Source organism: Ursus americanus, chromosome 16 (genome assembly GCF_024610735.1).
Source record: "Ursus americanus isolate L20-20 chromosome 16, mUrsAme1.1.p, whole genome shotgun sequence".
In the NCBI taxonomy this organism is placed as follows: domain Eukaryota; kingdom Metazoa; phylum Chordata; class Mammalia; order Carnivora; family Ursidae; genus Ursus; species Ursus americanus.
The window spans coordinates 7830595-7851915 of NC_142142.1; the positions used below are offsets into that span (position 1 = coordinate 7830595).

The 21321-nt window shown below is 56.4% G+C and overlaps 1 protein-coding gene across 3 annotated transcripts in view; it reads right to left on the reverse strand.

The window, feature by feature from the left end:
• PDE2A (phosphodiesterase 2A) overlaps positions 1 to 21321 on the reverse strand; it is a 95575-nt gene that overhangs the window by 24417 nt on the left and 49837 nt on the right. For all 3 annotated transcript variants that reach the window (XM_087868133.1, XM_087868131.1, XM_087868132.1), the window contains 2 exons: positions 7453 to 7542; positions 3436 to 3524 (listed from right to left, as the gene is read on the reverse strand). In XM_087868133.1, the coding sequence (XP_087724259.1) occupies positions 3436 to 3524; positions 7453 to 7542 (179 nt within the window). The remainder of the gene's footprint in view (positions 1 to 3435; positions 3525 to 7452; positions 7543 to 21321) is intronic.

Genomic DNA, 21321 nt, shown 5'->3' on the forward strand with positions numbered 1-21321 from the left:
GGCAGCAGAGGGAGACGAGCAGCTTTGCTGCTGTGGGCGGTGGTGTCCCCATCGCAGCTAAAAGGCCCCAGAATTCACCGCACCCAGCAGCGGGTAATGAGAGGCTTCGAGATGGCAGGAGACGCAGTGAGAAGAGGAAGGCAGCAGGGCTGGGGACTGAAATAGGCTGGGAAATTGAGGGGGCACCAACATGAGGGAGACGAAGATTTCAGGAGGGCCCTCCTGCAGGCAGCCTTCCAGGAGGCTCTCCCCTCCAGCCCCTAGAATTCAGAGCTGGACCAGCCCTCACACACTGCAGTGTTCCATCTTAACTGTCTCCCAGGAGCGGGCAGAGGCTCAGAGCAATCCCGTGGCCTGGGGGCCGCAGCCACACCCTCCTGGATCCCAGGTCTCCTGACTCCCAGTCCACAGTTCTTCTTGTGGAAAGACCCATCCCTGAGGGAGGCCACCAAGGCCCAGACACCTTTTCTGGAAGCTGGATCCTCCTTAGTGCTGGGGAATCTATGGGGCAGGCCTCCTAGAGCGCCTCCAGCTGGGCAGTCGGGGATGAGGGAAATGTGGCGGGTTGTGATGGAGTGCACAGGGAAGGACTCTGCTCGGGAGAAGAGGGCGTGAGCCTGCATGAGGGGGTAGCGAACCCAAAACACATTGTGGGGATGAACCTAGGTACCTGTGAGCCCACAGACGGGAGGGGGCAGTGGCAGGAGGGGCCTCCCCATCCCCCCTGGACTGTCTGCCCTGCTGCCATCACACCACACTGAGTCTGTCCTCTTCCTCCGGGCCTTATCTGTCTTTATGGCCTACCTCTATTCACACCTGCTGCTGTTTCCCAGCCCTGGCAGCCCTCCAGGGTTTCCTGGAGCCAGGCCGCCTCCACTGGGCACAGCCAGAGCCTCAGGTCCCACCTTAGCCTGAGGCAGCTGCCCCCGTCTCCCGCTGGGGCCAGAATCACAGAGGTCACCAGTGGAAAGACCCAGCCTCGCCCATTTTATAGAAAAAGCCTAAAGCCAGAAGGGAAGTAATTTTCTCAAGGTTACCCCAATGAGTGAATTGGGACTTGGGGGTGGAGGGCAACTAGCAACCACTGAGCTCAGACTTGGGCCGGACACTGGGCGGGGCACTGGGCATCCATGATCTCATCGCATCAAAAGACAGGTGCTACTGTTATCTCTGTTCTAGGGAGAAGAAAACAGGCTTGGAAGTGGACACAGGGAGGCAGGGAGGGGGCCGGGCTAGACTCCAGGCCTACCTGACTCCCATTCCAGTGCTCTTCCTAGCTGGGTCTTAGCCTTGGCCTTGGAGGTGGACTCAGCACCAGACATGGGGGTGGAGGGTGTGGCAGAGCACAGACTGCAGAAGAGAGAACTGACCTAAACCTTCACCCCTAATCCTCGCTGGCCTGAATGAGCTTTGATCTCTGTGTCCCCTGGGACACGGGCTGCCTCACGCCTCTTGCCCCTTGCTAGCGTCTTCCTGGGATTTCTGAGCCCCGTCTCCCAGTAGGCACTCACCTCTCCATCTCCGCTGAACTCTGGGCTAATTGCATTGGAACATTCACTTTTAATTGCCTTCCCCCCCCCCCGCCCCCCCGTTTCTTTTCCTTCTTTTCCGAAAGCTTTACTGAATCTGAAGGGGGGAGGCGGTGGTTGGGGGATCCTGAGAGGTGCAGATGATCTGAGACCTCTCCAAGATGCCTGGACCGCAGACACCCTCACCCACCCTTCCTCACAGCAGAAAGCCTCAGGGGAGCATTCGTGGGCTCAGAAGGGGCAGCGCGAACACAGCGGGATGCCCCCCTCCCATCTCTGAGCCCCTGGTGGTCCTGCTCCCTCTCCCGGGAAGGCCTTCCCAGGCCACTTGAAGGAAACTTCCTGGATGGAGCAAGCTCCTATGAAACAAAGCTCTTAGCGGTAGGGCTGCTGGCTCCGAGGAGGAAAGGGGATATTCTAAGCATTTTTTTCCTGAAGATTCCGAAGACCTGCCAGCCTTATCTGCCGTCTTACAGATGGGACAGTAGAAGCCAGAGGTGGGCACAGCTGGGCTTGGTTCACACAGCCCTTGAGGGAAGAAGCTGTCAGGAGTTGCTAAGTGTCACCTGCCACCCATCCCCGAGGGGAACCAAGTGGGAGAACAGGAAGGATGAAGGCTCTGTGTTGCTGGAGAGGCACCGCCCCTCCCATGCGGAAGGGCTGGGAGAGGCCAGCGTCCAGGAATCCAGGGTCCCAAGTGCCGGGAGGGGCCTCCAGACCAGAGCACCCCCAGCGCCGGGACCTCTGGCAGCCCCAAAGCAATTCTTTCCACGAGGTCTGTGAAAGGAGAGTGTCTTGCCAGCCTCAGCTGGCCGAAAAAGCCATATTCCCGAACGATTTGGCCTGTTGGAAAAGCTCCCCCCTGGGAGTGACTAGTAACACCCCCACTGGTGCCCGCGCAGCCCTCGGCTCCGGACCGAGGGCTCCCTGGGCCCACAGTGGCCCTGGCAGTGACCATGTCCTCTGTGGCCTGACCTCCTTTGGACCAGCACTCCTGCCTGTCAACACTTTCTCATCTGACGAGTTCCACTTCCCCTGACTGTCCCCTGAATGGCCAGGAGCCAGGAGACCTCGTCCCAGGCCTGGCTCTGTCTCACACCAGGTATGTGGCCTTGGACACATCTCATGATGGAAGATAAGGAGGCTGAATTCAATAGGCTCAGAAGTATCAGGGGACCATAGAGTATGAGCCCCGTGTGCCTAAAGTCAGGGATTCCAACATTCCACCCTGACAAAAACAAAACCGGACACTTAGCATTTCTAATGGATGCAGTTTTAAGTGCTTTACCTGTGTTAAGCGCATTTAATCCTTGCAACAACCCTCTGAGATAAGTAACTATCATTATTGCCATTTACAAACAAGAACCCTGAGGCCCAGAGAGGTTGAGTACCTTGCCCTGTGTTACACAGCTAGCAAAAGGGAAGTGGGATTTAAACCCAGGCAATCGGGCTCAGAACCCACAGCAGGACCCCGTTTCTGATCTCCCGGCTCTCAGACACGGGGTTGACACCATATGCTCCCACAGGTCCAGCATTCAGTGATTCGGTGAGAACCTCCCAGGCAGTTCTCAGAGCCTGCTGGCGGTCTAATGATGAACTGTAGCCTCGACCTTCTGAGACTGGGCTCTGAGGAGGGTGCAGCAATTTAGAAGAGCTCTCTAGGTTTCTAGAAGAAAACTTACCAGTGCGCACTTTCCCCGTGCTGTCCACTGCCCCAACACAACACGGGAAAAGACATTGCTTCTCCCCTCTATGGGGGGGCCAGTGACCCAGCCAAGGAACCCCAGTTGGCAGGGAAGCTGAGGTCAAGATCAGATGGGGAAAGTCAGACCGGATGACTTTGGAAGGTCCCCCAGGCCTGAGATCCTTGACTGTAGGAGACGCAATGGGGTACAAAATGGCTCACCGGACTTTCCCCTCCTGGGGCAGCTCGTGGGGGGGGTCCTCACACACCAGCCGGGACTCCCCATCCAGCAGGTAGGTGTAGACAGTCTCCTAGGACAGAAGGCACTCGTGAGATCCTGCGGAGAGCCCTTCCAGCTGCCCTGTCCCAGCGCTGGCGTGGGCTCACGCGTCTGTTTGTTTTCACTCCCAGGGTGATTCTAACTTGCAGTCAGGGTGGAAAAACTCCTTTATGAACTTACACCCTCTCCTCTTGGAGGGGTTCTGGGCAGCCATGAGCCACCCTGCTGGCTTTCCCTATCACCCCAAATCTGAAGTGCTAGGGAGAGAGTCTAAAGGGCTCAGATTTGCAGACAAATCCCACCCACCACCCACCCCAAGATATTTCCCTGCTGTGACTACAGCCTCAGCAAACCATAACAGAGTGGCCGTTCAGGGCTGTATGGCAGGAGGGACTCAGAATGCCCTGGAAGCTTCCCCCCTACCTCAGAAACACAAACAATTCTACAAGAAACCACATATTGTGACTCAAGCCAGAAGGACTTCCTGGAGGAAGTGACCCTAAAGCTGTAACTGCAGTGAAAATTAGACACATTTGGGGAATGGGTGAGGCATGGAAGAATGGCTTCTGGGCCTGCGCCGAGTCATAGATAAGCAGTGTAAAGAGCACAGAGCATTTATGGAACTGGCAGTGGAGGCAGGGGGCACAGGAGGTGGCCTTGGGGTCAGCAGGGCCTAGAAACAGAGCTGGGGGGAGGCTGCTGTGAGCGCTGAGAGATAGGAGCAGGTGTGCATTTTGGAATGAATGCTCCCTAGAGTGAGATCAAAGCTCTATCCAAAGCTTGTCAAGTCTTCAGCTTGTCAATGTGCCTTCTCCAAGGGCCCAGAGCCGTCTTGGCCTTGGCTCCAGGCCATGTCTCGGCAGAAGCGGTTGCCCTCAGTGACCCATGGGTGAAAAGCCACATCCCCTCCAAGCAGGACTGGCTACCTGAGGGATCCATAACCAACTGCCTTCAGCACAGCCTCAGTGAGTGCCCCACGGTCAGCGCTGCCCAGCAGATGCCGTGCCCCACCTGGGGGCACCCACATGCCCAACTAAGTATCCTGAGGGACACCGTTTTCTTGGGAAGGGGAGGGAGGGCCCTCCTCTCTGCTGATGCTATCAGGGATGGCTTCGGGAGGAGGTGACACTGAGCTGGGTGTTGAAGGCCCACCCACAGTAAGTGTGGCTTTAAGTGTGGAATCCAGTTGAAGCCTTGCCCTTCAGCCACTGTGAGTGTCCGTAGTCCCGCCAGCCACTCTTGTTGTCTTTGGCTGTCCCCACCCTCCCAGCCCCAGGAATTGTTCCAGTCCTACTTGCAGAGACCCTGAGCCAGTTCATTGGTGGTGTGGGCTGGGGTTGATAGGGCCTGAGGGGAGTGAGGGGGCAGGCACAGGCCAGTCCCGGAGGACCCTGTCCTTCAGGAGAAGGGTCTCGGCTGGTGGGGAGTTCAGGGATGGAGAAATCAGTGGGAGGGAGGGCTTCCTCATCTGTATGCTGCCTCCTTCTGGTCCTCCAGTCCTTGCAGCAGCCTGGGAGGGGCCTGAGGGAGCTGGCCCAAAGAGGTTAGGAGACCCCCCAGCACCCAGGGTCACACGGAGACCCTGGCGGTGGCAGAGAGAGAGGCGCTACACGGGGAGTGGGGAGGCAGGGAGGACAGATCCTCATCACTTCCGGATGTCCCTCTGCTTCCCACCCCCTCACTCTCAGCCCTCCGGGTTAAAATTAGCTGAGTTTACTGGAGAGAAGGAGGGAACCATCGCAGACACATCAGCACCATCTGCATTCGGGGCTGCCTGCCACAATGGCTGCTGATGAGGGAGCCAGGTGCTGGCGGCTCTCCTCACTGAGGGGGCGAATGGAGACCCTCCCCCGTTGCCCCGCCCTCCCCCCTCCCTGGGGGCGGGACCCGTGCCTCCGGCTCCCTCTCTTCTCTGGGGCAGAGCAGGTCTCCCATCTCCCCCCCCCCACCACCTCCTGGGTGCAGACTGGAACCCTCCCATTCCCCACTCTGACTTCCCGGGGACAGACACCTCCCATCTCCCTCCCCCCTCCACCTCCAACTCCCCAGGGGCAGAGAAGACTCTCCCATCTCCCCTCCCTTCTTGGGGGAGGCAGAGCAGACCCTCCCATCTCCCCTCCCTTCTCAGGGGGCAGGCACTCTCATCTCCTCACCCCTCCCTAGGGGCAGAGCAGGCCCTTCCCATCAACCCTCCGCCCACTCCCTGGGGGCAGGCTAGACCCTCTTATTCTCTGGGGGCACAGAAGACCTTCCATCTCTCCCCACTCCCTATGGGCAGTTGAGACCTCTCATCTCACTCACCCCTCACTGGGGGCAGATGACACCTCTCATGTCCCCACTGGGGGAAGTGGGTTGGGGGAGGAGGAACCCCTCCAGGAGAGGGGGTGTTCTGAGACCCTCCCTGCAATTAAACCACAGCTCCCCAGTCAGGGCTCCCTTAGCTCGCACAGGTCTCTCGGATGAGTGAAGATAGACATGTCCCACTGTCCCAGGAACCTGATTGCCTGGACTACAGCTGTCTTTCAAGCCCCCAGCTCTGTGGGTACAATTAATCCAGTGCAGGGCATCTATACTGGCACAACCACAACCACCAGGCACCCTGCCTATGAAGACCTAACTAGTCACCTCCTCCTTACCCTTCCCGGGGTAGCCTCAATGGCCAGAGGGGCCCAGGGCAGCCTTGCAGATGCTGACCTGCTAACCTCTCCACCCCCTCCTTTCCAGATGTTTCTCCACCCCAGGCCAGATGTTGCCTCAGTCCCATCCTTCTCTGGGAGGATTTATTTTTGGGCGCCAACACACCACCCACTTCCTACCAATTTCACGCTCAATAAAGCTCACTCATTAGCCCTCCTCCTGGGCTCTGAACTTCTAGAAGGTTTGAGAAGGCAGAGCTGAGGGGAGAGAATGGGGATGCTTAGGTGCCAAGCCCCATTTGTCCCTGTCATGCTGTGTGACCTTGGGTGAGGCTCCCCCCCTCTCTGGGCCTCTGGAGGTTCATTAATCAAGCAGATTCAGATACAGTGGACTTGCAGGGGTGGGGGTGGGTGAGGGGCGTCACATTTTGGCAGAGGCTGGCCTTAGCTGGTGTCTGGAGTAGGCAAGAGGAGATTCCAGGCTATGGGGACCCAGTTGAGGCATCTCCTCCTCCAGGAAGTCTTCTGTGCTCCTTCAGTGGGTTCAGACGCGCCCCCCCCCCCCGCCGCCAGGCTGACAGCTGAGACGGTGCTGCTTCAGGCCTCAGGGTCAGTTTGCTCATCCTCCTGCCTAAGGTGTGAGTAGTGGCCAACGAAGCCAGGTTGAGGAATGGCCTGGGGCAGATCACGAGGGGCACAGTCCCCTCACCAAGGCACTCTGGGCCCAGACAACCAAGGGGGCCGGGTGACCATGGGCCCAAGCACCTGCTCCCAGTCTGCAATCATCCATGGTGCTGGGATAGGTCAGAGAGAAGCCTAAAGATTTCTAGAGGTCATCTTGTCCAGCCTCCTATCTCCAGGCAGGACACTTCACCTTCACACAGACACATTCAACAAAGCTGTGCGTCTCGCTCCAGCACCTCCTGGACTTGGCATCAAGGAAGTTCTTCTGCATGTCTACCCTCAACCTCTTCTGCTACATATTCCAAAGCCCACCTGACTCCACTATGTTCTAGCTATTATCCTAGGGGAATCCTTTCCATTATTCAAGACATGATCTTTCCAGTGAAGCTCTAAGTCCACTTCTGTCTCTGACATTCCAGAATTCCTGTGTAAGTTCACTCTTTGGGACTTAGCTTCAGCCCTTCTCTTTCGGGACACCCTCTCAGAACACTTACCCAAACCCTTCGCTTCCCCATGAGAGTCCTCTGGGCAGGGACCCCGCCTCTTCCTTCTTTCTCAACTCTATTTGAGTTGGTGAGGTACAGCAAGGAGCTGGGCAAAGGTTTGTGGGGTGGGGGAAACATGGGGCAAGGCACCTACCACTTTGGGGAGCACGGCCGAAAGGGCTTCCTTGACAGCCCTCTGGAAGCCTGCAATGTGGATGACGGAGCCAAGGCTCAGCAAAGCATCCTGGAAGAGAGGAAAGGGCAGTGAGAGTTCTTTCCAGGCAGGCCAGGGCAGACCCATCTGCCCAGGAAGCTAGGAGCACAAACTCCCCACTTAAACCAGAGCCCAAGATTCTCAGACACATGAATCCCAAGATCTTAAAATCTCAGAATCCAACAAGTATTAAGGCCCTAGTGTGTCCAGGTCCACTCCTTAGTGATGGGGAAAAGGGGCTCCGAGAAGGGTCAGGGGCTTAGCAAAGTGCTCACAGTAACTCAAGAGATCAAGTCCAGATTAGTACTCAGGTGTCTTGTCCTTTAGCCAAGGACAACTCTGGCACAGTAGGGAAAGCACAGTGTTCCATATTACAACAAAGTAAAATAAGCAAACAAACAAAACAAAAACCCAATTTGAATCCTGTATTGGGAGTAGCAAGTGTCCAAGGGGTGTAATAAGCCCACAAGGTGGGAGAAACACAGTTGGGCCAGCCCCTGACAAGATAGAAGAGGAAGGAGAAGTCAGCCTTGACTGCCTCACAGCCTTCCCATCCCAGGAACAGGCCTTGTCCTTGGAGAGCCGGAACAGAGACAAAAAAGGTCCATGCTTCTCACTCTATTAACTTGGCTGAGCCGCAGGGATCAAAAAGAAAGGTAATGGAACAGGGGATCCAGGGCCAAGGCAGGCTCATGACTCATACTGTCCACTCAGCCATGCCCTCCCCACTAGCCCTTGAAGTTCTTTTCTGTGGATGGCCAGGTCTGTGTTCAAAAAGCAGAATGATTAACTGTAGGAGGAAGGAGACATGGCTTGGCCCCCATTCACATAAAAATGTTGTGAGGTTGAGGGTCTTAGTGAACCACAAGCTCCGCATGAGCCCATAGTGTATGTGTGGCTGGTCATAAATTAAAATGCTGAAACTGCAGGCCATATTATTAAAGATCTGTTAACCCGAATAGGGAAGATGACAGTTTCTCCACTTCTCCAGGCAGATTAGATCATCCCCAGGGCATTGTATCCCAAGTAAGGACAAGATGAGACTCGTTCACAGATGACCCATGTAAGGAGGAAACTAGAAACCAAGTCCTGCATGTGGCTGAGACTGGAGAACCTGGGGATGCCCAGTCGACAGCAGAGCAGACCCATGGGTTTTCACCTTTGACTCCAATCTCTCGGGCTCTTCTGAGCAACGGGACAGGACTCTGTGGCCCCAGGGACAACCTGGAGACCCATAAGTTTGAAGGAGGCTGGCCATGGCCCAGTGGGATGAAGGACCTTTTCTAGGCAGAGCCACGCCACATAGGCAGAGGCCACCAGGAAAGAGGGAGGAGGTGAGCTGCCTATCCCTAAGGGTGGGCAAGAACAGACTCAGAGCCCATTTTTCAGAGAGAGCACCGAGGGGAGTCCTGCGCTGGGGTCCAGGAGAAGCCTGGGGTCCAGGCTTTAGCTACTGCTTTCGGCCATGCGTCTTCTTGGCTTCGGTCTTGCCCCTCATTCCCACTGCCACCAAGTCCAGTGTTCCCAGGAGTGGGCGGCAGCGGCGGACCTCCCCCCCCCCCAACACTCACTTGCCATTGCTCTCCCCACACCCCAGCTCCCTCCGGCCCCTCCCACTGCTCAAGGATGAGGACACATTTTGGTCGCAGAGATATGTCTCTGCCCTTGGACATCAGAAGCTGCTGATTCCAAACATTAGAATCCCCCCATTGGATTGTCCTTCAACCCTTAGGCACTCTTCATCACAGTTCACACACCCCCAGTGCCACCTACACGGGGCCACACAGCCGCAGAGCTCCACCTCTCCGGGAAGCGCCCCGCACGCCTGCGCACACCCTCCAGGAGCACACACAGGTTCACACAGGCACAGCCATTTCCTTCTGGACTCACAGAGCCGGGGCTCAGGGATCCGTCCTTTACTGGAATTGGCGGGTGCCTATCTGGCCTTTGTTCAGATTGGTCAGCTTTCTGCGACTTTTCAGACTAAGGAAGGTGGAAGGTGGGGACGGGGGACAGCTGTGCAGACAGTATACACGTAGGCTACTGTGGCCTTTTGAGGTCAGTTCTGCAGACTAAAAGGGGAGAAAGAGCTCACGTCCCAGATAATCCCCAAATTAAGTCTGCCAAGCCAGGCTCCTCAGGCCGAGGCTCCCAGGTCAGGGCCTCCGAAGTTGGTGCTGGTTTGGGCCTGTTCCTAAAGGGTTGGGGGGTAGACAAGCTGAGTCCTGGGGTTCTCGGCCTCTGGAGGAGTCTGCGGTGTGTCTGCTGTGAAAGTTGGAGAAGAGGGGCCGAGGTGATGGAGTGAAGAGTGGGGAGGCTTGGGGCAGTGAAGTCTCCTCATCTGACGGATGAGGAGACCGAGATTCAAAGAGAAGCAATGTCCCATTTATGGTCAGCCAGCACGTCAGGCAGAGCGGGTCAGCCGCCCATGTCTCTGCATCTCCCGCCCCAGTCTGCCTCCAGCTCCCTCCTGGGGGAGGGGGGGCTGAGAGAGGAGAGTCTGTCCTTTGTTCCGATTGGTGGGCTCCTCTACCTGCCCTTTACTTGGATTGGGGGATGCTCTGACCTGTCCTTTACTGGAATTGGTGGGCGCCTGTCTGGCCTTTGTTTAGATTGGTCAGCTTTCTGTGACTTTTCAGACTAAGGGCAGGATGAAGGTGGGGAAGGGGGACAGGGAAGGAAACTTGAGGAGAGTTGGGGCAGCAGCGGCAGAAAGGGGCTTCACAGGCTTGGCCAGAGCGGACTGGAAGCAGACGTGGCCGATGACGCCCGAGGCTCTCTGCCTGGCATCCTTCTGTCCATCCCCCTCCTGGCCCAGCCCTGCCCCAACTGCCCCAGGAGTGGGGGTGTGGGGTGCGGGACTGCACACTCTCATCCCTGGCTCTCAGAGGGGCCTTCAAGCCTTGTTCAAATGCCACCTCCTCTCGGAACCTTCCTCAGATCTCAAAGCGACTTCACCTCTACTGCATCAGCTGGGGAAGAAAATAGCTCTGATCCCAAAGCCCATGGTGTGGGGGCTCAGAGAGCAGCATGGCTGCCTCCGTGAAGGGAGGAGAGAATCGGTGGAAGCAGCTGAGAATGCACGTGTCTCTGTCCAACATACATGCACACGCCCTCACACAAACGTGCACGCACACAGAAACACAATCGTACATGCAATGCACACACACAAATACATATTTAGGCATGAGTACACACACACACACACAGCCCAGGCTCAGAGTGGAGTGAAGGAGGTCACATTTCCTGCCCTTTCTGGTTTTTTTGAACAAACATTAGTATAAATATCAACATAACAACCAGGCAATTTCCCAGACCCCAGGGGAGAATGTGTGGTGTGTAGAAAAGAGCAGCAATTTCCAGGCCTGTCCCAGACTGACTACAGAAATTCTGTGACCTTAGCAGACTCCTTTCCTCTTCTGGGTCTCAGTTTCCTCGTTAGTAAAAATGGGTCCTTCCAGCTCTGCAACAGATAGTCCTATGGTTCTGTGGTTTAATTCAAGGAGGAGGGCTGGCTGGCTGGCTGGAGACTTCCTGCTTTCGCTGGCTCCCTACCTGCCGCTCTGTGGGTGGAGAGAGGGCCAGTCAGCACCGTCCACAGGGCCGCCCCCAGCCTAGTTCTTCACTCCAGGTACCAAGAAAGGGGAGTCTGTTAGGAGTCAGGGCTCCTCTGGAGCCAGTCCTGTGGCTAGATCAGCATTTCTGCACTTTTTTGGGGAGGGGAAGGGTCTAGACTAAATTTCTTCTAACTCCTTCCTAATGCCTAGGATTATATGAAGCCAGAGACCTTGGCCTTAGTTCTTCTGATGCTACCTGTGCAGGGACTGACGCCCAGCTTGAGGGTCAGGGTCACTGTCACAAGCTGCTCTCCTGTCTTGTCTTCATGAGTCTCTGTGTCTTTTCCCACCTTTTCAAACCCTCCTATTGCTCTCCCATTGCCTGGAACCTAGAGCCCACCCCTCCCTTTCTGGAAGGAAGCCTCGCAGTGCCCCTGTTGGTGGCCTAGAAGAACGTAATAACATCAAACCCAATGGTCAAGTCCCTCCCAAGACTCAAGCTGTATTACTGGGACTGGTCATATGGTCATCCAACTCTGCTTGTGCTAGGTCTCCTGTGTGGCCTGGGGGTCTCTCTGTGGGCCTTGGTGTCCCCTTCTCTGAAGCATGGGCATCCTTCAAGATCTCCAGGGTCTTGGAGCCCCTCTCTGCCTCTTCCCTTCCCTCTGAGCTGTGTGTCCCTCTCAGGACCTGTCCCTCCCAACCTCTCCAAGTGGATCTCTCCTCTCTCCATGCCTTCCTTAGTTGACGTCCATCTCTGTCACAGGCTGCTTTCCTGTCATGTCTCCATGTATCTCAATGTCTTTTCCCACCCCAAATCCCTAGTCGTCTCAGCTGGCTTCTTTCCCATCTCTCTCCTGCACACTCCAGCCCCCACCCACTCCGATCTCTCCTGTCCACTCCTCCCCCCAACCTCTAGGCAGTCCTCTTGAGAACTCGGGGAGAAAGCACCTGACCCAAGATGGCTACCCACAGAATGGAGGAACCCAGGAGGACAGCCATGTTGGGAGAAATTGGGGGTGCCAGGACAGATGCCATCTACACTTTTCTGCTTCCTGCCCCCTGTTTGGTGATCAATATACAGTCTCTTATCTCCCTGGAGAATGGGGGCCCTTCTAGGGCAAAGGAGAACTTATCCATTTCTGCGCCCAGCACCAAGAAGCCGAGCTTCTGTGTCAGGGTGACCAACAGAGCTCCCCTAAAGGAAGCCTCCTGGGGGCTCCGAGCATGGAAGCCCCCTTTGGCTGGGCCTCAGAATCTGGCCTGAGCTCCGACACCCCAACCTCCCTCTGTGGCTCCTCACAGCCCTCACAGCATGGCCAGCCCTGCAGAGTCAAGCGATGATGGCAAGGAAGAACAAGAGCCAGCCCCTCCTCCCTCCCCAGCTCCCACCCCTGCCTGCCACCTCCCCAAGGAGCTGCCTCTAACAGACAGGCACCCTTAGCTACTCGGAGGAGAGCTACCCGTGAGCGCTAGACCGTGCCCTACCAGACCTCCCCTCAACAAGCCTGAGCTGTACCAGCAGCACGAGAATAGAGAAAAGAGGCTTGGTGATCCTTGGGAGGCGTGATCTGAAGCAACAGGCAGGACAGGGACCCAGGCCACAGGTGGACTGGCGCGAATGTCAGAGCCTGGCTTGAGTGGGCCGTCAGGCTTGGGGGAGGGGCGGTACCTTTCTCAAACACCTACTGTGTGCTAGAGAGGGCCACCAGTGGCTCTCAACCATCTGTGCCCGCCAGCATCCCCTGGAGAGTTGGCTAACATCCAGTTTGCTGGCCTCACCCCCAGAGTTTCTGATACAGGACATCTGGGATGAGGCCACGAATTGCCATTTCCAACACATTCAGCGCTGCTGCTGCTGCTGCTGCTGGCCCAGGGACCACACTCTGAGACCCAGGGGCCTACCCCACCTCCAATCGTCCTGCGATCCCTGGGACGATTGTTTTGTCTTGCTTTACTGCTGAAGGGTTGGCACACACCATTATATTAGTTTCGGGTTACAACACGGCGATTCGGCAATTATATACCTTACAAAACGCTCATCGCGATAAGCGCAGTCACCATCTGTCACATTCTACCTTAGTACAATATTATGGGCGGTGCCTGCTTTGATCACCCCGTTTGATAGGCGGGGAGAGGAAGGGGCGGGGCCTTGCTCAGGTGAGACCCGCCCATCCTCTGAGGGCAGTCTGAGTGGCTCACGCCGCGTCTGCCTCTTGAGAGGAGCGCCTCACGGAAGGTCCCGAAGGAGGGGAGAAGCGGGGCTGCTGGAAGGAGAGAGTGAGGTGGGACAGAGGGGTGACGTGGACAAGGGCCACCTGGAGCTCAGGAGCCCAGCCCTAAAGGAAAGGCCTGCCCTTCCCCGTCCTCCTCCGCCCTCCGCCCCTCTCATCCCCATCCCCTCTCCTCTCTCCGGTAGTCCTCCTCCCCTCCCCTCCCCCCACCCTTCCCCCTCCCTCCTCCCGCCCTTCGCAGACTCCGGCTTCAGTTGTTACTCCAACAGGGCCGCGTCTCCAGCCTCTGAGTCACACTGGAGACACGTGCACTGTAGAATACACCTGAGCCCAGTCCTGGCGCCCGCCCCGCCCCGTGGGTACCCCGCCTCCCCGCCCCGTGGGTACTTCACCTCCCGGATGAGCTCGGCCCCCAGACTGTGGCTCTTCCCCTCCCATATGCCCGACCAGATCCTCCAGGCCCCTCACCCTTTCTAAGCCAGACTCAGCTTCTACTCCAGATCCTGCCTCCTCTAACACGCCCTCCAATTGTCCCAGGCCCCCCTGGATCCCTCGGGGGCTGGGTTTGGGGATGGATGAAGGATAGAAGGAAGGAAAGAGTTGGGGAGAGAAAGTAGGCTTGTGTGAACAGTCAGCTCTCTGGGGGCCTGACTCCCTCCCTAGAACCTCTCAGTCCCTAGCACAGGGTCTGAGGTCAGGAAAGGAGGGGATAAGGGAACAGCCAGAGCGGGCAGAGGGAGGGAGGCAAAAGCTGAGTGTGCAGAGGGGAAGATGGCCCTGGGAGGCGGACTCAGACCAAGGGGAGCCAGGACAGGCAGGCTCCCGGCTTCCCCACCTTCAACTGCCTCATCCACATGACAGGGTCCGTAGTGACCTCCATCCTCATGGCCCACATTCTCCTCGATGCCACAGCCTTCTTCCCGAGCACATCACGTGTCCCCCTCATCATAGCTGTCCCAGTCATTCTGATCACCTGGGGCCTCTCCATCCTCGACTCCTGGCACAGCGAGGGAGTCACCAGGAAGCAGATGTAACTCACTGAGAGTCAGTCATATGCCATAAGAGAGAAGTCTGAGAGGGAGGAAGGGGTGAGCTCCCTGTCCCCAAGGATGTGCTAACAAGAATGGGGGCAATGGGGAAAGGCCTTGGTGAGCCTGGTTGGTCTCCAGCTCTGGGCTCCCTGACCTTAAATGTCTTCAAACCTTTCTCAGCCTCACCCCTCACACAGTCTTCATGATGGGTTGGGAGCTGGGCAAAGCAAATCCAGGAGCCTCTGAAAGGCCGACACAGTGGCCTGAGAAGAGGATGGAGAGGAGCGACCTGCTGGGCCAGTGTCAGAAAATTTCTGTCTCTCAGGAAATAATGACCAAAGGAACAACTGGATACATGAATGAAAGAACAAACCAATGAAGGAATGAATGAGTGACCGACCTCCCTTCTCTGGGTCTCCCTCCAGGAACTTTTCCTTGTTGCTTCCTTTCCCAGGCAGATCTGACCCTCCCCCCGGCACTCACAGTCCTCTGCTCCCCCCACCAGGGCATGGAGTGCACCAATGCATTGCCACTAGTTCCCATCCGGGTCTCCCATCAGACCGGGAGCTCTTAGAAGCCAGAGGGTGTGTCCTGTTCATCCCCAGGTCTCCTGCTTCATCCAGCCCATCACCGGTGTCAGGAGATATTAGCTGAGCTATAAAATGATCAGATGGACTCCTGAGCACCCAGAGTGTTGGGCTGTGAGGGGTACATTCCATCACCGAGTAGATGGGAGAACCCCATGACCTCTGAAGGCTCCCAGGCCGCCAAGACAGCTGAGACTCTCAAAGTTTCCCAGGTCTGGCACAGTGACTGTCTTCGAGAAGGAGCCTGAGGAACGAGGGTGCCTTGTGCTGAGAGCATTTGGAAGCCTTTCCAAGGCAACTCCATGGGCCAGAGGGTCCTTCAAGGCTTCAGGATCATCTCCCAGAACAGAAGGGGCTGGGGACAACATGTCAGGATGGAGGGGCTCTTCCCCGAGAGAAGCACTATCACTATCACCTTCTTTCATGACTGATGTCACCTCCTCCAGGCAGCCTTCCTGGGTGGGTCACCTGTCTGCCTCCCAGGCCTCCTGAAAATTCTGGCAGGACCAGTATCAAGAGGGCCCTAGGCCTCATGGAGCCTAACCCCCAGCTTGATGGGGGTAGCTTACGGCCAGGGGAAGCAGGCAAGGACTTGCCCAGAGCCTCACCTGGAGTCAAGAGGCCCACGCTCCAGCTCAGGGCACTTCAAAACACACTGGGCTCCCTCCCTTCTGAGCACTGTTTGCCTTTGGGTCCCCTCCAATTCCCTGCTTTGGCCAGGGGATGGGCTGAGCCCCTCTCAGATGTGGGGTGGGGCTGGGTGTCTTCCTCCAGGCCAGGCGCAGGGCTTCTCATCTCTCTTTCTGTGCCAGACACAGTGCTCAGAGTGGGAGGTGAATGCTGGATGGCACCAGCCTGGCACAGGGTTAGTGTGGGCCTACAGGCGGCAGGGAAGAAGGGCTGACCTGGAGGTACTGGTGGGGGTGGAGGGAGACCCTGGTAGAGCCTGTCTTCTGGGACAAGTCAGAGAGCAGGGCACAAAGCAGCTGCCACAGCCATCAAGGCCTGCCTCCGGGCTCTCCCTGACTCTGTCCTAAGCTCTTCCCTGCCTCTCAGCCTCCCCAGGCTCTCTGTGTCTGTCCCTCTTACTGTCTGTCTGTTCTCTGGTATGTGTTTCTCCCACAGTCTCACTGCTGGTCCCATGACTGTATTTGGCTCAATCTTCAGGGCCTGGCCCTTCCCAGCTGTTCCCCAGATCCCAAGACGGCTGCGGGGGGGGGGGGGGGCGGTGCAGATGGGGCTATGAGAAAGAGACTGGGACAGAGACAAGTTCAGAGGCAGAGGGACAGACACAAGAGTGAGGAGGGGACCCTGGGGACAGGGCTGGGGCAACAGGGCTGGCCAGGGTTATAAAGCCTCCCCAGCCACTGAGGGGGAGACCCTGAAGACAAAGTCAGAGTTGGAGGGAAGACTAGGGTCCGCCCTCTCCCTCTGCACAGGCTCCTGGCACCCCCTTCCTTCTCCCTGCCCCTGCAGGAATGTGTGAGCACTTTCATTGTTCCTAAAAATAGTCCTTCTTTATTGGGGGTTGGAGTGAGGAATCTTCTGGGCTGGGTTCATCTCAGGCATGCCCCTGCCTCTGGGCTCCCATCTACTCTGTGGGGCCTCTGTGAGCGCCCTAACCCTTACCTGCAGTGCTTCATTAAAACGGAAACCTGACAGTGTTCCTCCTTGGCATAAGACTGCCATGGCTTCTGGGCCCAGTAGGCTCTGAGCTCCCAGGCCTGTTGGGAGCTATTTGTCAAGTGCTCAGCATCTCAGGACGGGGCCACTGCCTGTTCCTACTGGCTCCCAGGCTCTAGCTTCTACCCAACTCTCCCAACCCTATTTCTCCCACCCTTACGTTCCTCCACCTCCAGGCCTCTCCTCCTCTTGTCCTTCTAGGCCCAGCCCTGGGCTGCTCAGCTCTGGTGGCCTGCCCTGCTGTGCTATCCTCTGTCCGGCCCTGTCCTCCGGCGCTCGCTACTCTCACTCTGCTCCCCTCAGCAGCTCAGCAGGGGCTTGGCCACAGGGCCCCCAGTAGATGCAGGCTCTGAGGTAGAGGGCTTCTCCAGGGAAGGGGGGATTGGTGGGGAAACTACAGGTTCTGGGGCCCCGCACCCTGCCCTGAAGCCTGGACCCTACTGGCCCCCTCCATCTCCTGTCTCCCGCTTTTGTTTCTCTTCTGCACCCTAAGCCTGGAACGTCTCTCTGTCAATTTCAGTCTCCAGGGCGAGGCCATCTAGTCTCATCTCCTCCCTGCTTCCATTTCTTGGATGGGGAAACTGAGCCCCAGCGAGGGGAGGTGATGGAGGCCTACAAGCTCATGGAAAGCTGGCCACAGGCCACAGGCCTCAGTCACTGCAAACTCTTGCACGGCCCCTCAGTGGGGCTCCAGAGGCAGCAGCGGGCACTTTACACAACCCACCACCCCACCCGCCCTGCCCGGGGCAGGCAGTCTGGCATCCAAAGTTATTTGCCTTTGGAGGGCCCAGGAAGCCAGAGAACAAACATCCGGAGTCTCTGGAACTTCTGCTCTCTCTCATATCCCAAGGATCCGGGAGCCACCAAGCGGGTACACCAGTGTGTGTGCACACACGTACACACACAGTCCTGGGCTGGGTAAACATGGGAGCCCAGAAGATCTCTTGGGACTGTTGTGCCTGTGAATCTGTGCAAGTCCCAAAACCTGGGGGAAAAAGATGATCAACCCCCACCCCCAGCTTTATATTAATTTTGTCTTGGAAATGAAAATTAAAATCGCTTTTGTGTGACTTTTCTGATTGCAAAATTCTGGAGACACTCATCAAAACTGATACACTCATCAAAACCAATCATGGTCCATTTACGTCCATTTATGGGCAGCTCCCACTTTGCTGGTGACCTGAACACGTGTGGGGCCTGCCCATGAGCCATCCACAGCGCATGTCGCTGCGGGCTGTCACGTGGCCACAGCAGACTATGCCCCATAGGCCACTAGAAGACTGTCCGTGTGAAAACACACAGATCTGTGATTCTGCGAGAGGGTGTGTGTGCGTGTGAATGTGTGAGCATCCCTGTGTCCACGTCTGTGCCTGAGTCATCTGCATGTGCAGGGGACCCGTGTCCCACGTGTGTGCAGTGAGCGCGGGGCTGCTTTTGTCTCTGAATGAATGTTTGGCTGAGAGTGTCGCTGTCTGTACATGTGGGGGGTCTGATTCTCGGCCTCCCGTGCACTGCCTCCCCTCTTCCACCACCTGTGCCAGACCCGGGCTCACATGCCTTTCCTGCCACGTGTCACCTACGTGGCACTGGACAAGTCTTTTAACCTTCCTGGGCTCCGTTTCGCCATCTGCAAAACAGTGCCTTCTCCTCGAGCTGCTGAGAGGACCACCCTGTTACCATAAAGGTCCTGCCCAAGTGGGCTCCCAGCTGGGGGCGAGGCCACTTCTGTGCGAGTTAGAGACAGGTGACCCCAACTCTCTGGCCAGATGCAGCCTTGAGGGGCATGGATTGGTGGGGGAGGGCAGGCTGGGTTTTGGCACTGCCCTACTTCTGAGGGACCCCTGTGCCAGGTATAAGTTGTGAGGCTAGAGGCCATGGACCTGCAGGTGAGGACAGAGGAGCGGCTCCCTTTCCGCATCTCCTAGGGCAGGTGTGCAACCTGGGACTAAAGGGTCTCTGATTCTAGAACCGGGGTGGCCATGTTTGAGATGAGACTCTGAGGACACCCACCCCCTCCTCTTCCTCTGGGGCCCTCCAGCCCTCCCTCTCCAAAGCCCAAAAGAAGGCTTTACAGAACCACGAGAGGGGCTGACTAGACCTGGCATGTGGAGACGAGCTAGGCTGACCAGATGCTCAGAGACACCCCCACCCTCAGCTCAACGCCCATTATCAGAGAGTGAGACCGAGACATGGAGAGGGCCAGGGACCCTCCCAGGGACACCCGTGAACCCCGTCAGTCCAAGCTCCTGTCTCAAAACTTCTGTAGAGGCAGTTGGGGAGACCCCAGCTTTGGACTCTGTTGGCTACTGGAGTGCAAGGGAGTAGGCGGGGTCCTGAGAGACAGGTACAGCTACACCTGTGCCCCGCCGTGGGTGTGGACCTCCCACCCAGCCCCACCCTCCCCACCTGGGCCAGATCCCCTACTGGTGTGATTAACCAAATTATAGGGTTTTTCTTGAGCAAATTGCATCGGCCTAATTGAATGAGTCTGCAGGAGCCCGGGCTGGAGGCTGAGGGGGGTGAGGACAGCAGGAGCTGGGGAAGGGTGGGTTGGGAGCAAGTGGTGGGGGCAGGCCAAGCAGGGGACAGAAGGAGGAAGAGAGGGGAAGAGAAAGGCTGTGGGCACAGGAGGACAGGACATCACTCGTTCAGCACACCTATTCTGCACACCCACAATGCTCCCGTTACAGAGCCGCCTGGGCACAGGGACGTGAGGAGCGTGGCTCCCCTGGAGACCACTGAGCCATCGCTTAGTGCCAGTACCGCATTACTCAAAAGTGCTGTTTCGTGTCATCCTCCCAACAGCTGCATTTTATACTTGAGGGGACTGAGGCTCAAGACATGAAATGACTTGCTAGATGTCAGAGCCAGACAGGACTGTCGGACACCACAGCCCTTGCTCTTACCCGGTACCTGCACTTTCTGCTCAAGTGCTACCATCCTGCCCCCCGGACGCCTTCCTGGGGGTTCAGAGAAAGGAGGAGGCTTCACACCGACTCACACTTGGCCTGGACACCATTCCTGTCCATGTTGGGCACTTCTGCTTATCTATACTCTGATGGCCAACAGCTGAGGCTGGGGCTGACCCCACATGGATCACACCTCCCCCCCCCACCCCGCCATGGGCCATGGCACAGCCCTGACCCCTCTCACTCCCGTGCAGTGTCCTGTTCTGCGTCACACTCATCACCCCTGGATGACACACAGAGACAGGATCGCTGTCACTTTCACACGGCATGTCCCACATACTCAGTGACTCACAGCCATTTCACGGTTTCCACAGCGTCACACATCACTGAGTGTCCCAGGGCCACACACAGTGGTACTATCATTGTGCCCTCACTCGGGGCAGCTCATCCTCAATGTCATACATCATGTTCCCAATGCTCCCCAGTGTCACCCTCATGCAGGGTCATGCACACACTTCAAGCTGGCTCTGCGTTGCACTGTCACATTTCAGCATCATCTGGCACCTTCTGACCTTAAAAAAAATCCACCTTTGGTGAAATGACATCATGTCTGAGATTTGCTTTAAAATACTTCAGCAAAGCAACCTATACGATGAGAGAAGATATTTGCGAACTGTGCATCTGATTAGGGGTTAGAATCTGGCATGTATAAAGAAGTCCTACCACTCAACCACAAAATAAACAACCTGACTTAAAAATGGGCAAATAACTTGAATAGGCATTTCTCTAAAGAAGATATGCAATGGTCAACAAGCACATGGAAAGATGCTCAACATCACTCATCATCAGGGAAATGCACATCAAAACCACAGTAAGATACCACCTTTCCCCAGTCTTCCACCCATTAGGATGGGAAGGAAGGAAGGAAGGAAGGAAGGAAGGAAGGAAGGGAGGGAGGGAGGGAGGGAGGGAGGGAGGGAGGGAGGAAGGAAGGAAGGAAGGAAGGAAGGAAGGAAGGAAGGAAGGAAAGAAAGGAAGAAAAAGAGGGAGGGAGGGATAGTGGGAGGGAGGGAGAGAGGGAGGGAGGGAGAGAGGGAGGGAGGAAGGAAGGAAGGAAGAAGGAAGGGGAAGGAAATAGAGAAAGAGGTGGTGGGAAAAAGAAGGGAAGGGCAGGAAAGAAGTGTTGTCAAGGAGGTAGAGAAATTGGAACCCTGGTACACTGTTGCCGGGCATGTAAAATGGCTGCTGTGGAAAACAGTATGGTAGTTCCTCAAAAATTAAAAATAGGGCGCCTGTGTGGCTCAGTTGGTTAAGCATCCGACTCTTGGTTTCGGCTCAGGTCATGATCTCAGTCAGGGCTCCATGCTCCACGGAGTCTGCTTGGGATTCTCTCTCCCTCTCCCTCTGCCCCTCCTGCTCATGCTCTCTCTCTCTCTCTCTCAAAATAAACACATAAATCTTTAAAAAAAAAACAAAAGAAAAAGAAAATTACCATATGATCCAGTAATTCCACTTCTGGGTATATATCTAAAAGAATTGAGAGCAGAATCTTGAAGAGATGCTGTACCCCCGTGTTTATGGCGGCATTATTCACAGCAGCCAAAAGGTGGAGGCAGATGAAGTGTCCATCAGTGGGTGAACGGATAAACACGTGGTCTATACAAACAATGGAATAGTATTGAGCCTCAAACAGGAAGGAAACTCTGACACACGCTACAGCGTGGATGGACCCGGAGGACACGATGCAGAGTGAAATCAGGCAGTCACCAAGAGACAAAAATACTGTATGATCCCAGATATCTGAGGCA